This window comes from Prunus persica, chromosome G7 (genome assembly GCF_000346465.2).
Source record: "Prunus persica cultivar Lovell chromosome G7, Prunus_persica_NCBIv2, whole genome shotgun sequence".
Classification (NCBI taxonomy): Eukaryota; Viridiplantae; Streptophyta; class Magnoliopsida; order Rosales; family Rosaceae; genus Prunus; species Prunus persica.
In genome coordinates, this window is record NC_034015.1 from 5,991,469 (window position 1) to 6,008,983 (window position 17,515).

General features: G+C 37.8%; 1 protein-coding gene across 1 annotated transcript; it reads left to right on the top strand.

The window, feature by feature from the left end:
* Positions 29-1,954, top strand: LOC18769831 (probable LRR receptor-like serine/threonine-protein kinase At1g34110). Its single transcript, XM_020568900.1, has one exon. The coding sequence runs from the start codon at positions 29-31 to the stop codon at positions 1,952-1,954; it is 1,926 nt and encodes a 641-aa protein (XP_020424489.1).

Sequence of the window (17,515 nt, forward strand, 5' to 3'; positions counted from 1 at the left end):
GTTTCTGCAGTGATGATCATAATGTGGGATGCATAGATATAGAGAGGAAAGCACTTCTCAAGCTCAAACAGATCCCTGGGACTGGCTTTCGTCTTGGGTGGGAGAAGATTGCTGCAAATGGAGTGGTGTAGGCTGCAACAACATAACTGGAAGTGTCAACAGGCTCGATCTTCACAATCGCTATTCAGATGGGTTGGATTATTCCGGAGCAAAAGTGTCTGCATTTGGATTTGGTGGTGAGATCAATCCTTCTTTGCTTGTTTTGAAAGATTTGGTTTACTTGGATTTGAGCATGAATAACTTTGAATGTGTCCAACTTCCAAGTTTCATTGGATCACTAGAAAAACTGAAATACCTCAATCTCTCTCGTACATCTTTTGTTGGAGTCATTCCCCCCAATCTTGGAAACCTCTCAAGGTTGCTTTATCTTGATCTTAGCAATTTCCTTGATAATAACCCAAGTGAGACTGACTTTCAGTGGCTTGCAACTCTTTCTTCCTTAAAGTACCTTAACTTGGAAGGAGTGAACCTTGCCAAGGCGACATCCTATTTGCTTCCCACTATTAATATGCTCCATTCACTTGTTGAATTGCATTTGCGCTCTTGTGGACTTTCCATCCTTCCTCTCACTCTTCCTTCTATCAATTTCACATCCCTTTTGGTTCTTGATCTCTCAAACAACAGTTTCAACTCCATGATACCTCCTTGGTTGACCAATCTCAGTGAACTAGAGATGTTGGATTTGTCAGGTAACAGGCTGACAGGAAAACTGCCTGATTCTTTGGGATATCTTAAAAGCTTGAGATACCTGAACTTGTCAACTAACTCATTTCAGGGTTCAATCCCAAAATCAATTGGAAATTTAACATCTTTGGAGGAGTTTGACCTTCGATGGAATCTAATGAGTGGGATCATCCCAGAAAGTCTTTGGGAGCTCTCATCGCTGGTTTCACTTCGTCTCTCTGAAAACACATGGGAAGGTGCCATTACAGAAGCTCATTTTGCGAAACTTGGAGGCCTGAGAGAAGTATCAATTGCAAATAATTCCCCAAACATTTCCTTGGTTTTCAACATAAGTTATGATTGGATACCTCCTTTCCAATTAAGATACTTCATCATTACATCATGCCAACTGGGTCCCAAATTTCCTACATGGCTTAGATATCAGACTGAGTTGACCACGGTGATACTCCGTAATGCTAGGATTTCAGACACCATACCAGATTGGTTTTGGCAGTTGGATTTGCAATTAGATTATCTAAATGTCGCTTTTAATCAACTAAGCGGCAGGATGCCCAATTCATTAAGATTCAGAGTTGATATCATTGTTGATTTGACTTCAAACCGCTTTGAGGGCCCACTCCCACTCTGGTCCTCAAACATTATCGAGCTATTTCTTAGAGACAATCTATTTTCAGGGCCAATTCCTCATAACATTAGTCAAGTGATGCCCAATTTGACACATCTAGACATTTCTGGGAACTCTTTGAGTGGAAGCATTCCCTTGTCCCTTGGTAATTTAAGCCATTTTGAATTCATGATTATCTCAAATAACAACTTGTCTGGTGAGATTCCTCATTTTTGGAACAATATACCATCATTGTATTTTGTAGACATGTCAAACAACAGTCTCTCTGGTACAATCCCAAGATCCTTAGGCTCTCTTACTTCACTCAACTTCTTGATCCTCTCTAGCAACAACTTTTCAGGTGAAGTTCCTTCCTTGAAAAACTGCACTGACATGAGGATTCTTGATCTTGGTGATAACAAGTTTTCTGGACCAATTCCGGCTTCCATAGGAGAAAGCATGCTCTCTTTATTGATTTTAAGCGTGAGGTCCAACTCATTTACTGGAAGCATCCCTTTACAATTATGTGGCCTTTCCACTCTCCATATATTGGACCTCTCATACAACAATCTTTCTGAAAATGTTCCCCACTGGAAGCATAGGTAATTTGAGTGGCTTTAATTCTGAGGTCACAGACAAAGATACAGAAACTTATGGTCAATGGAGAAGATTGGAGGTGGTGTTGAAAGGATGAGTGCTTGTATATGACTCCATCCTTTACCTTGTTAATAGCGTTGATCTCTCGGACAATAACTTGTCAGGAGAGATGCCTGTGGGAATAACAAGCCTAATAAAGTTGGGCACCTTAAAATTTGTCCTTGAATCATTTGACAGGAAATATTCCAGCAAATATCGGAAACTTGAGGTCGATAGAAACTCTTGATCTATCAATGAACAAACTTTCAGGTTCAATTCCACAGAACATGGTTTCTTTAACATTTTTGAATCATCTGAACCTGTCAAACAATAACTTGTCCGGGAAAATTCCAACGGGTAACCAGTTTAAGACCTTTGTTGACCCGTCAATTTATGAGGGCAATGATGGTCTTAGCGGGTGTCCATTACCAACTGGTTGCCATGATAATGAAGAAGCACCTCAAGTTCCAAGTGGAGATGGAGGAGAGGATGATGACAGCAAACTTGAAAAGCTATAGTTCGTCATCAGCATGGTGATAGGTTTCTGTGCAGGGTTTTGGGGAGTTTTTGGAACTTGGCCATGAAGAGATCTTGGAGATATGCCTATTTTCACTTCCTTGACAAAGTGAAACATGTTGTCCTTGATTTTGTCTCAGCCATTGGTTCTTATCTGCAGAAAAGATCATAGAACAAGCTGCGAATGTGAAGGCACTTATGTATGCAAGCAAATAAAGCAATGTTTAGTATTGTCCTTTACAAATTTGTAAGTTGGTTGTAATATGCATTTATACTTGTATGTGTTGTGCTAGAAGCACCAAGCCGTATGGAAATAATTGCTTCAATACATTTCGAAATCGAGAAATTTTTACTAGAGCAGGTGCTGCTAATTAACCCAAGGATTAACAGAAAATAAATGTAAAAACAAGAAAATAAAAGATTTTACGAAGTTTCTCATAACAAGTATAACTGAGGTATGTCCTAGAGCAGCACATCAACTATCAACAAATTGGGATGTTTACAAAGTGTTTGGCAACCTCACAACCCAAAGCGCCAAATACACCCAATAACACTCACCGCAGAAAAACAAATAGGGGAGGAAATTATGAACCTTAACTAATGCTCTCTGGGCCCGAGTGCTAAAAGGACCTTCATGGGTTTGGACAAGTCTTCTGGAAGGAAAAAGGGCAGTCATTGATAGAGGTCGAACACAAATCCTAAATGGTGAGAATACTTGTATCTGGTCTGACAGCTGGTTCCCCCCTCCACATGATGGTCGCATTACTCCGATCAACCCTGTCCCCCCTTCTGCACCCTAGCATGTAAATTGTTGGCGTGTGCGTGAGTTCAGGAAATTGATTTCCTAATTAGTGTAGTTGACTAATTCTTGTACAATTAGGACTTTGTTTCCTAGTTTATTTTATTTCCTTGTTAAACCTGTAAAACCCTATGTAAACATATAAATAGCTCATTATGGAGATGAATAGAAAGTATCAGTTTTGCCTAAACATATATTTCTACTTGGTATCAGAGCCACCGATCTAGTGGTTTCTTGTTTATCCCAAACCCTCTAATTGAATTCAAACCTATATTGAGTTCATAAGTTTTTCTTCCATCCTCCACATATATTGGGTTCATACTTCCACACCATCAATTCCCGCTGCGATGACAACACCCGAGGCTTCCCTTGTTCTCCCGGATAGTTCTTCGACCTCCGCTGCACAACCTCCAACTTCGTCGGTTCCACAGATTGTCACCATCCAGAATGATAATTCTGCGTTGCCTACAGGAGTTATTCTCAATGAGACCAATTATGCTCTTTGGTCTCAACTCATGGAAATTCGAATTGCTACCCGTGGAAAGTTGGGCTATCTTACTGGCTCTATTTGTGTGCCAGCCGAATCTGCTCCTACTTTTGATGCTTGGACCACTGAAAATCTACAAGTTAAAGGTTGGTTAATTGATTCTATGTCCCCTGAGTTGATGGGCCGCTTTATTCATCTTCGCACTGCCAAGGAGATTTGGGCTGCTGTCAAGAAAATTTTCTATAATGGATCCGACGAATCTCAAGTTTACTAATTGAACAGGAAGGCATTCACCCTCAAACAGAATGGCTAACCTGTTTCCAAATATTATAGCATGCTTCAGTGTCTTTTCAGGAACTGGATCATCGCGACCCCCCATTTATGGTGTGCATTGCTGACACTGATACATACCAAAAAAAACTCGACCGTCTTCGAGTTCATATTTTTCTTTCTGGATTGGATCCCGAATTTGATCAAGTCCGTAGTGAAATCCTCCGCAAGGAACCTAAATTGGATCTCAACCAAAGTTTTGCTTATGTTCGCCGTGATGCACAACAACGCGCCAATTTTACTGGTGCTGCCGCCTCTCTTGATGCTACTGTCATGGTGGCTCAACGTTCCAAAGGACCACCTTCATCTCATGGGAGTTCATCGACCCAGGGGGTGAAGGACAAACCAGTTTTCAAGTGCACTCATTGTGGTGGTTCAAAGCACACTCGTGAACATTGTTATGAATTAGTTGGCTTTCCATCTTGGTGGGATCATTCTAAGAATAAAAGAAATGGTCATAAGGCACTCCAAGCCTCTGCTACTCCAGAGACCCCCCTGTAAGTGGCAACAAATCAAATGAACATACTTCTGCATCTACGTCCATGGCTACATCAGGTACAACTGGTTATGCATTGAATGTTTCTTCCACCTTATCCACCAGTCATGTCTGGATTATTGATTCAGGCGCCTCTGATCATATGACATGTGATTCAAATAAAATCACATCTTTGTCTCCATCTTCACAGTCGGTAGTATCCAATGCAAATGGTAGTTCCTCTCCTGTTGTTGGAGAGGGTTCTTTATCCCTTACAGATTCGTTACACCTGGATTCAATACTTGTTGTGCCGTCATTGGATTTTAATTTGCTATCTATTGCGCAAATTACTCATGCTCTTTCTTGTACTGTAACATTTTGGCCAAATTGTTGTATTTTTCAGGACATCCTCACAAGGAAGATAATTGGTTATGGTACTAGAAAAGGCAAGCTGTATTTTCTGGATTTGGCAACAAGTGGTGAGACTCGAATTTCTCAAGCCTTCAAGACTAGTGGAGATTCGACTGAGAAAAATCAGAATTTTATTTGGTTGTGGCATAGACGGTTGGGTCATGCCTTCTTTGGATATCTTAAAAAGTTGTTTCCTTCATGGTTTAGTAAACTTTTAGATTTTAATTTTAAGTGTGATGTTTATGAACTGGCAAAAAGCCATCGAGTTTCCTTCCCTTTGAGTATGAATAAAAGTACGGTGCTTTTTGCAATTGTTCATTCTGATGTTTGGGGTCCTGCTCCAATTTCTACTTCTTCTGGTGCTCGTTGGTTTGTTACCTTTACTGATGATTGCACACATATGACTTGGATTTCTCTCTTCAAAACCAAGGGGGAGGTGTGTACCACATTTCAACAGTTTTACAAGATGGTAGACACTCAGTTTCATGCACAAATTAAGATCCTTCGTTCTGATAATGGGGGTGAATTTGTGAATCATGATCTTTGTCAGTTTTTAGAAGCTCATGGAATTGAACATCAACGAACATGTCCATATACTCCTCAGCAAAATGGGGTAGCATAGTGAAAAAATCGTCATTTGTTAGAAGTGGTTCGAGCTTCATTGTTTGATGCTCAAATGCTTCTTCTTTTTAGGGAGAAGCAGTGTGTTCTGCTGCGTATCTTATTAATCGGGTTCCCTCCAGTATCTTGAACTTCCAAACACCATTACAAGCCCTTCGTCAGTTTTGTGCCCTTCATTCCACTCCCAATTTGGAGCCACGAGTTTTTGGATGTGTAACTTTCGTTCATCTTTATACACATCAGCGCAACAAGTTGGAGCTTTGAGCACTCAAGTGCGTGTTTATTGGCTATGCCCAACATAAAAAAGGGTATCGCTGCTATCATCCCCCTACTCAGAAGCTCTACATCACTATGGATGTGGTTTTTCGAGAAGAAGAAATGTATTTTTCTGGGGGAGTTCAGGCACAGGCGAGTCCAGATACTGTTGATGATCAGTTCGACCTAGAAGGATTCGTTACTTTGGAGTCGTTATGTCATCCGACAGTTCAGGATGCACTAACCAACTCGTCAGATACCACTCTAGAAACTACGCATGACAGTCTTGATGACCGGTCACGGTTGGTCTCCTCACCCACAACTCAGTCACCCGGTCAGGGGGAGAAGAATGATGTACTGATGCCCGTTTATGAAGTTTTTGTACCATTTAACCAATTATCTTTTGAGGTGTCTTCTGAACCTACAACCCAGGTAATGTCCTAGAACATTGATGTTGAAGATTTATATTTAACTGATTTGTTTTCAGACGATCCATCTAATGAGATACATCTACAACCATACCAATTACTTGTTCGTAAGAATCGTGGTAACCCAAAGATTCAATATGAAGCGGATCCCAAAGCTAAAGTGAAATACCCGATTAGCAACCATGTTTCCACTCATAGATTGTCCGCACCACATGCCATGTTGATAAAACAACTAGATTCTTTGTCTACACCAAGCAGTGTACAAGAGGCTTTGATGGATTCAAACTGGAAACAAGCAATGAATGATGAGATGCAAGCTCTTCAAAAGAATTCCACATGGAAACTTGTTCCTCTCCCAAGTGGCAAACGAACTGTGGGTTGTAGATGGATTTATACCATTAAGTTGAAGGCAGATGGATCGATCGAACGGTACAAAGCTCGATTGGTGGCAAAAGGGTATACTCAGAGATATGGAGTGGATTATCAGGAGACGTTTGCTCCAGTAGCAAAAATCAATACTGTACGAATCCTGATATCACTTGCTGCAAACTTGGATTGGCCATTACACCAATTCGATGTCAAAAATGCTTTTTTACATGGTGATTTAGAAGAAGAAGTTTATATGGATCCTCCGCCTGGATGTAACTTGAGTTCCGAATCGAAACACTATGTGTGCAAATTAAAGAAGTCTTTGTATGGTTTGAAACAGTCACCTCGAGCATGGTTTGGGCGGTTGACAAAGTCTATGAGGGCATTTGGATATAAACAAAGTAATTTTGATCATACTTTGTTCTTGAAGCATAAGGAAAATAAAATTATAGCTTTGATAGTATATGTTGATGATATGATCGTAACAGGTGATGATCCTGATGAAAGAAAAGCATTGCAAGAGTCCTTATCTAAGGAGTTTGAGATGAAAGATCTTGGTACACTTAAGTATTTTCTCGGGATAGAAGTATCTAGATCACAGCAAGGTATCTTCTTGTCTTAACGAAAATATGTTATGGATTTATTAACTGAAACGGGGATGCTGTGGTGTAAACCAGCTAATACGCCTATGGAGGAAAATCACAAGCTTGGTGAGTGTACTGATCATAAACCAACTAACAAGGAGCAATACCAGAGCCTAGTTGGGAGGTTAATTTATTTGTCACATACGAGACCGGACATTGCATATGCTGTGAGTGTTGTAAGCCAGTTTATGCACTCTCCAAGTAAAGTTCATAGAGATGCAGTGAATTGCATCTTGAGATATTTGAAATCAACTCCTGGTAAAGGGTTAATGTATTCAAAGCAAGGACATCTGGATGTAATTGGGTATACAGATGCAGATTGGGTTGGGTCCCAAACAGACAGATGATCCACTTCAGGTTACTTTACTTTTGTAGGAGGTAACCTTGTTACTTGGCGTAGTAAGAAACAAAATGTTGCAAGATCAAGTGCGGAGGCAGAATATAGAGGTATGGCACATGGTGTTTGTGAGTTGTTATGGATTAAGCATGTTCTAACGGAGTTAGGTTTAAAGCCTAAAAAACCCATGGAATTATATTGCGATAATATTGCGGCCATTAATATTGCTCATAATCCAGTTCAACATGATCGAACTAAACATGTTGAAGTGGATATGCATTTCATCAAAGAAAGATTAGAAGACGAGACGCTTCAGTTCCCGTTTGTAAAGTCAGAAGATCAGTTGGCAGATATCTTGACGAAAGCAGTTTCAAGCCGAGTATTTCAGGACACGCTGAGCAAGTTGGACCTTGGTGACATTTATGCTCCAACTTGAGGGGGAGTGTTGGCGTGTGCGTGAGTTCAGGAAAGTGATTTCCTAATTACTGTAGTTGACTAATTCTTGTACAATTAGGACTTTGTTTCCTAGTTTATTTTATTTCCTTGTTAAACCTGTAAAACCCTATGTAAACATATAAATAGCTCATTATGGAGATGAATAGAAAGTATCAGTTTTACCTAAACATATATTTCTACTAATGAGCTTTTTCATGTCCGTGGGAGATATTGGAGATTGCATGAAGTCGAGAATTTTATTGATAAGGAAGCTATGGAGCTGATTTCCCGTATTAAAAGATGGTGGCCAGATATAACCGGCCTGGGATCCTTCTGTGGTGGTGCTGCTATTCCTACCACCACAGTTACGGCTCTTATTGCAGAATCTGAGGCGGCTATTCAGGGTCTACTGCTTGCTAGTGTTACGAACAAGAAAAAAGTCATTATGGAGTCGGAATGTAGCACTTTCATTGATAGCATTAACAACTCCAAATGCAGAGATTGGACTATTCTCAGGATGGAGTCCAACTTTGAGTCAGTTGAGTGGTTTTGGTCCCCTCGGAATTTGAACATGAAGTGGCAAGGATTGGTTTAGGTGCGGTGGATCTGCAAAGATGGGCTGATAGGCCACCTCCGTCCCTGGTTCGTGTTCTGGTTTCAGATGGTCTCTCTTGTCCCCCGTAAGGGACCTGGGTGGTTTGTGAGCATCGCTGACAATGGTCGTGGGGTATGCTACATCTTCTATGCCTTTTAGTCAAAAGCTTCAAAAATCCTTTTTAGTATATATTAAAGTAAGAACACAGTGTCATGATTTCTTATAAGGCTTGTCAAGATATTCTAAAGTTCACATGTAGTTTGATGTGCCTTTATACCCTATCATGCCTTTCATACTTACATTTCTCATATGTATAGTCAATATGTCTAGAGTCTGTAAATTGTTCATTAAACATTGTTAAGCATGCTACGTAAATTCTGTAACGCAGTAAACATTTTGGAGCAGATAATGAAATACCTACCAAAAACAAGCAAGAGGTGGAATACCACAAAGAGAAAGTGTACCTAATAAAAAAGCAGTGGGAACAGTGAAGATTCATGTGGTCTTTCTGTCTAGGTGCCGGTAGTCCATGTCTTCACAGACATGTCTATTTCACCGAGCCCCTCCGGTTTAGGTGGACAACCCGGCAAATAGACATCAACAGGAATTAGCTTATCAATTATGGGAGCATATATAAAAGAAAATCTGAATTTTTTTCTTCTCATATTGCATTGATAGTAACCTTGAATTTGCAACCAACCATTAGAAATTTTTCTGAATACTCTTCTCAAGAATATGTACACTAACTTTCAATATATGTTGCCACTATCTTTACCTATTTTTCTTTTTTTCTTGTTCATTGCTGATTCCGACTGATATGCACCCACCCAGCAACCAAGAAATAATCTGCTCTGGAGGCTCTGTTGACGGTATTATTTCATAAACTGTCATTCTCATTTCTAATGTTTGTGTAGAGGTAGAATGCAATCCACTTCACATTGCATAGGGTTAGTTACTTTTTTCATTAAAACCAGAAAGATAATATTATATCAAAAAATTAGGTTATAAAGCTGCTCTAAATAAGTCAAATATCACTACTACAAAAATTGACATAGACGACGGGAATTCACTGTCGTCTAGAAGGTTTTTAAACTGTCGTGAAATCGACCGCCATATTTTGATACATAAAACAATGACGGAAAAAAACCACTGTCTTTAAGACATACAACGTCATACCAAAATAAAAACCGCTGTCTAATTACTTTATAAACAGCAAAAAAGGAAAACTTCGACAACCTTAGACGACGGTTTTAGTAAAATAGGGAAGTTTAAAGCGTATTACATGTCAAGAACTACATACACGCTGACATAAAAAAAGTTATCCACGTCGCTATTTGAAAAAAATACCGTTGTGGTTTATATGTACTACTAAATAAAAAAATTGACATCTAAAATCTATGAAAAAAGCAACCAAAAAAAAAAAAAAAGACGATCTTAGACGATGCTTACAGAAAAGAACAGACGTCTAAAGGGCATTACATGTCAAGAATCATATCGTAGCCGACATAAAATGTATTAACCACGACACATATGTAGAACGACCGATGCTTATAAAATATTCCACGTCGCCAACCAAGAAAAAACCGCCTTGTTAAAATTTTTCCATGGCTGTTTCTTGCGAGAACCAATGTTTAAATGATGAAAAAAAGCCACTTGGACAGTGTACGACACTTTTTTTATTTATTAAAACACTGACGTCTGAATAATTTAACATGTCACAATTTTATTACACACCGACGTAACAAACCCTAACCAAGCCCCAATTGTTTACCCACAGTCGTTAAAAATGATTTTCACAGCATGAACAGGAAATAAAACGCTGTTGATTAGAGTTTGAATGGTGGTTAATGTAAATTAAAGGTCGTAGTGAATCTTTTCACTACGTACCTAGAATACAATTTGTCGACGTTGTTAATTTAGTTACCACGTCGGTTTTTGTATAGGACTGGATGTGGTTTCCCTCTCAAAGTAGCTTTTATAACCCTAATTGACGTGTGTATTCTCTAAGACGTCAAATGTTTTAGCCTAACCGACGTGCAGAATAGCTGTTACAACAGTTAATGGCACTGAGTTGCCTTTATTGCCCTCTTTAGACGACGTAATTTTTATCGGTGGAAGTAGTATTTTCCTAAAATTCGTCTGTTGGAGTACTGTTCCGTCATGTTATTCTTAAATCTATGACGTGCATTATTTTCATGACCGTCGTTGTTGTTAATATCTATTTGCCGCGTGTAATTTAATTTTAATTAATCGACGTGTTTTCTTTTTCAAATGGCGATTTTTATTTCTTTACAGTCTTTTGCATTGTCATTCCACGTCGTTTGTAAAAGATACGAAACCCAGTATTTTTAATTTTGGATTTGTCGTGCCCAAATCTTGCATAATGAAAATGATCAGAATAATGTCAAACATTGAAATTTATTGCAAAACTAATGTCATACAAATAACTGCATAACTAATGTCATACATTACAACAATCAATCAATCCATATATCTTCACACCCATCTCTAATATTTTCACTCCCAAACTCACCCACTAGGTCATCAAATGTGTCAACATTTGGTATCCCTCTAGTAAATGGCTCACACTTACTTTTAATATCACCTAGCACATCATCACCAATAACATCATTATATTGTCTATTAGGCATTGATAACACTACCGACAAACCACGATGCATTGGGTCGTCAACAAAAAATACTTGTTTGACTTGAGAAGCCATAACAAATTGGTCATTCCTATGTCCAATTTTACTTAGATCCAAGTTCTTCAATTACAAGGCCCGAAGTGTTATCTATCCAATCACACCTAAAGACTAGGATTCTCAACTTTTGGCAGTCAATGTCCCAAATTTCTTGAAAGACACCATAAAAACCCATATTGGAGACAATAGGGTTTTTATCCTTGGCATTAGCAACTTGCATAGTATGTGCAAGTAAATAAACTCCACTGTTTTGGATAGTTCACACATCATCTTGTGCCTTTTTTTTTTTTTTTTTTTTTTAAATTTAACACCATTAATAAGAAAGTTCCTATATGATGGCACTGCCATGCTTGGACCAGCTGCTAGCCACCTCAAATTTTCTAATACGCCATTATTCTCTTCCCCATTAAGTTCACTTTGAACAAGCAAATTAATTATATATCTTAATTCAATCTAACATAGAAAGAAGAAAATTAAAAGTTCAATATGTTATTCTCACTACTACAAAAAGTGAAAAAGACGACTAGAAAACAACGACGGTAGAACAAAAAACAGTCGTTGTGTTTGAAAAGACGACGGTAATATAAAATCATCGTGGATGAATAACTTAAACAACTAAAAAATAGAGATTCCCATGAATGTTTTTAAAATACGACACACCAAATTAAACAAGTGTCGTCTTATTGATAAGGTTTTGCTTCAGCGTAAAACTCTGAGCCTAAAAACAACGACTGTAGTTATGAATCCACTGACGTAGAAAGTAAAGACGACGCTTTTCAACAACAGCCACTGTGTCTACTCATAAATAAACATGACCATATTTTCTTAGTCAACATCGTATAATTTCAAAGGAATCCATGTCGGTATATTACAAAACATCGCCGTATTAAGTCCATGTACCACGACGGTAAAGTTGAATTTATCGACATTTTATTCAAAGGATACTTCGACGGTATCTATTACTCTACTGTCCGGGGAAGATGTACTAACCACATCAGTTTTTCAATAAACGACGTATAATATCATTTACCACGTTGTGAACTTAAATATACTGTCGTATTTATTACCTTTATACGTGTGAAATCTTACCATTGGGAATTCTATTCCTCATCATAATCAATTCACAAATGTGAGAGAAAGGCAATATTTTAGACGTTGATGATGTATGTATCTTTGTGTCTTTGAGATACACAAAGGCACATACACATCAAAATCCAAAAAATTTTCCTCTAAAATTTGATGACGGCAGCCACACATCAACATCCAAAACATTTGGTTTCAAAAAGATAATTTTTTAGAAGTTGATGATGCATGCGTATTTGTGTCTTTCAGATAAACAAACACGCACACACATCAACATCCAAACCATTGCCTCCAGAGAGGTGAGACAGAGCTAAGGGCAAGAAGAAGTTGGAACCCTAATTGAAAACTGAAACTGAAAGAATGCATGAAAAAAACCCTATTTATAAAAATAATCTTCAACATCCACGTCGGTTCTATTACATGTACCGACGTCTAATCCACGTCAGTGCGTAATACATTGGGGTTGTCTAAAAAAAAACCATGTCAGTTTAGTAAACTAAACTCATCGACTTTAAGACAAACAAAGTCGGTTATTCATAAAACGATGACGTGGTAACTTATAATATCACTTCTTCAAAAATAAACTTTTGACGTGTAGTGCCTAGAGAACCACGTCGATTTCGGAATACAAAAAGTCAACTGGCTTATTACTAACCACTTCGGTTTCTACTATTATAACGTCGTGGTAAGTTCATACTAGGGCGGTTTTAGTCAGAACCGTCCTCGCATTGATCTTTGGGATAATATATAAACTTTTTAGTCACCTGACCTAAACTTTTACGTTCTCTCTAAAATTTTCAGTTTTCTCTCAGTTTCCCACTCATTTCCCAAAAGCTGCTTGTCTGATTCTCTTCATCTTCCTCGTATTTAGTCTCCAAAACTCCAAAGTTTAATTCCGAAGAAAACTTTCCTTGCAAGCCAAAGGTATTTTCTCACTTTTTTTTTTCAATATCATTTGAATTTTTTTTTTTTAAAGAATGAGTCTCACTGAGGTTTGAAACAAGACTCAGGTTTGAAAAGGACGAAATCTTTCACTGGTCCCACTCTCAGGTCGTGTGAGGACGACGAGTTTGTCTTGTATTTGACGTTTTTATTCACACACCACGACGGTAATTAAATTTGTGCTATTTCAATAGCACGGCTGTTCTTAATAACCAACGTGATGTGAGAATAAATACGACGTTTTAAAGATAAAATCGTCATCTTATTTGAAACGAACGTGGGAGAGAGAAATCTGAGCCCTTTTTTTTTTCCTGTATGAACTCATAATAAGACGATGGTTTTATATACTTCGCATCGTTTTAATTATCTTACCATGACTTATTTGCACATCCACGTTTCTATAGGTTAGCACAACTGTTTTATTTTTTTGCCAACGTCTAAACTTTAATATTACGTCAGTTTTTTTACTTGACAGTCATCGTTTTTCTTGTAGTTTGTATTTCCCTCTAAACATGGTTTTGAAATCTCAAAGTAAGGAGGCTCAAGTGTGAAAAGCTTAAAGCAAGGACCACATGAGTGAAGCCAAATATGTTTAAAGCAATCCCGCAAAGAAGATGAGATTTATTGCAACATCCGAGAAAGACCCAAGCTCTGTGACATTTGATGAGGAGACAAAATCGACTCGCGGTATCAACACAATGAGCTGTGTTGTGAAGAGGAAAATCCAGAAGATTAAGCATATGGTTGAGTACAATAAAAGTGGCAGACCACATGGCAAGGCTGCTATTGAGATGCAGAGTTACATTAGTGTTTTGACACGCACCAGAGTCCCTCTTGTGGACAAGAAATGGACTTAATTGCCTAAGGACCTGAAGGAGCAGGTTTGGGAAACTGTTCAAATGGCTTATGTTGTTGGGGAAGGGGGCAAGAAGATGGTGCTGTTGTCTACAACCAAAAAAGGAAGGATTTCAAGTCTACCTTAACTAGGCAATTTATCCTTCCATTCGCAAATGAGAAGGAGAAGTTAAAGGAACCCCCTCAGCTTTATAACTTCATAGAGAAATCGCAATGGGATGCCTTTGTAGCTTCAAGGTTATCCCCAAATTTTGAGGTTGTGCATTCTGAGTAGTCACAGAGAAGGGAGAAATGCGAGTATAACCATACGTTGTCTCGAAAAGGGTATGTTGGTTTGGAGGATCAATTGGAAGAAACCATGCCCGGTGAAAAAATCGATCAATCTCTGCTATGGAAGAAGGCAAGAGAAGATAAATAGGGAAACATCCCTGATCCAAAGGTTGCAAAGAAGGAAAAATTAATCGTAAGTCTCACTGACTCTGTTCTAAACTTGTAAAACAGAGGTTTTATTTTTTATTTAGACGTCGATCTTTTTAGTAATCGTCGTTAGACATGAAACCCCATGACGGTTTTTATTTACCGCCGTTTAAAAATATATAACGTCAGTATTTTTTTGAAACCGATGCATGTATTGAATTACCACGACGGTTTATATTTCTAAGTTAGACGTTTTAAATTTAAGTTTAAACTTTCTTCATATTCATTTAGACGTCGTATGTTTTAGTAACCGTCGTTAGACGTGAAATGCCATGATGGTTTTTATTTACCACTGTTTACAAATTGATATGACGTCGGTAGTTTTGGTAAGCTGATGTCTGTATTGAATTACAACGACGGTTTTGTATTTCTCTGCTAGACATTTTAAATGAAATTTTAAACTTTCTTCATATTCACACGCACACATACTCTCTCTCTCTCTCTCTCTATTTCTCTGCAATTGGTTTGTACACTATTACTGGATCTATGAATATTTTGGTTAAGGTTTTTTTTTTCTCTGGATGTCAAATGTACGACGGTTTTTTCATGGACTGATGTTAGAATACATACAAAATGAAGGTAGTTTCTGACCGATGTGTTAAATGATTTACCACGTTGTCTTGACTGCTTTACCACGTCGATTAATTTTTTTATTTATAGTTATTTATTTAATCTGTTTTAACTATCTGTTCACTCACTAACATTCTCTCTCTCACTTTTAGGATGATTTGAAAAAATAAGTCTTCGAGGGGACTTTGACTGTCTCTGGGAGCATAGATATTTTGACCTTGGCTTTGGGAACCCCTGAGCATGGTGGGAGAGTCAGAGGTGTTGGAGCTGGGGTTTCCCCAACTCAATTCTTCAATTTGCCAAGACAGCAGAGAGTAAAATTTGCTGACAAATTGAAGGAAAGTGTTATGGAGGCAGTGAGAGAAGAAACCAAAAAGATTGAGGCTAGGGCAAAGGAAACTGTTTTGGAGGCAGTCAGGTCAAAGAGGGAAATTTTGTTGAAACAATTCAGTCAACTAATTCCCAACTTTGATCCCAACTTGCTCAATAAAACTCCAATTACTCCAATTCCTTTACTGCCTCAAGAGCAAAGCCCAAAAAATCCAATGTCTGACAAAGCAAGTTGCTCAAATGTGAGATCCCTTGTTTTGGAGGAAGAAAATCCCACAAATGATGCTGATGCTGCTGAAAAATGGCAAAATGAAATGGTAAAATCTCTGACATTTGATTTTTTCTTATTTATAATTTAAAATAGATGTTGTTGATAACCGTCATCTCAGTATTTTACTATGTCAGTTTTTATTTTATAAACCGCTATGTATTTCATTGAAGCCTTCGCTGCATTTTAATTAGACGACCTCTCTATAGTGTAGCGACGTTAGAACATATACACAACGACGGTTATGTCTTTACCGTGGTCTATAACCTCTACTCCGTCAGTATGTTTTAGAAACCGTCATTTATATTATATACCACGTCGGTTTGGGTGGTTTAGTTAGAGTTGTTTATTAAACTTGATGTACAAACTAACTTATATTTCTTTATTTATTTCGTGTAACGTGATCTCTCAAAGCTAGACATGCCACCTCCTCTGTTAGCCCTATGCCAATTTGTCGAGACCAGGTTGAAGCCTGCTAACGAGACCATTAGAATTCACATTCCAGAGGAAGTGTTTGGCACTGATCATGATACCTTCCTCTTGTGTGATGATATTTTACAGTTTGCTTCCATGGTTGAGATTGGATCCACAATGATTGCAGTATACATGAGGTAATTCTAGAAATCCAATATATATATATATATTTTTTACATTTCCTTTCTTTTAAATTAAAATCTCATTTAATTGAATTTCATATATTTAGGTACCTATTTGACTATTTAAAAATGGCAAATATGGTAAACCTTGTTGGCCTCGTGGACTTTGGACAAGTCAGCTCTCAATCTGGAACGTCATCTTACCATTCAAAACATCTCTCAGATCATCTGAAAAACATAAATTGGGATCAATTTTATTTGGTGCCTTATAATCCAGGGTTAGTCCCCTTAACTATACTTGGTGCCTTGTAATACTTTTCTTTGTAGTATATTTAACCTATATGGATCATTATGTGTAGGGGTCATTGGGTGTTAATAATTATGAGACGAGCTAAGGAGACTGTCTATTACATGGATTCATTGCAAACCGCTTTGTTGATGAAGACATGAGAAATATAGTGAATACGTAAGTTAATCTATGAAAATCTAAGATTTTTTTTATTTCTGCATTTGAATGATACGATGGCTTTTTCTAGTACCGACGTTATAATGAAAACACAATGACAGTAAGTTCAAACTGACGTTTGAAATCATTTACAACGTCAGTATTTTCTATAAACCGTCGTCTTAATTGAAATACCACGTTGTTTGTGTTTTTCATTTAAGGAAGTTTTAATTTTTTCTGTTCAACTTTTGGTTATATGTCATTTTTTTTGTCGTCACCGACGTTAGAATGCTACACAACGATGGTTTTTATTTACTGACGTTTGAAATGAAATACAACTTCACTTGTTTTACAAAACCGTCATCTTTACTTATTTACCATGACGTTTAATATTTTTTATTTAGATTTTTAGTTTTGTCATTAACACTTTTTGTTTTCTTGAAACAGTTCAATCAAAATGTATTACTCTCACACGGGCAAACAATCATCACGTAAATCAGCCATATGGAAAAATCTACATGGCACTCCTCAACAACCAACAAATGTAGAGTGTGGCTA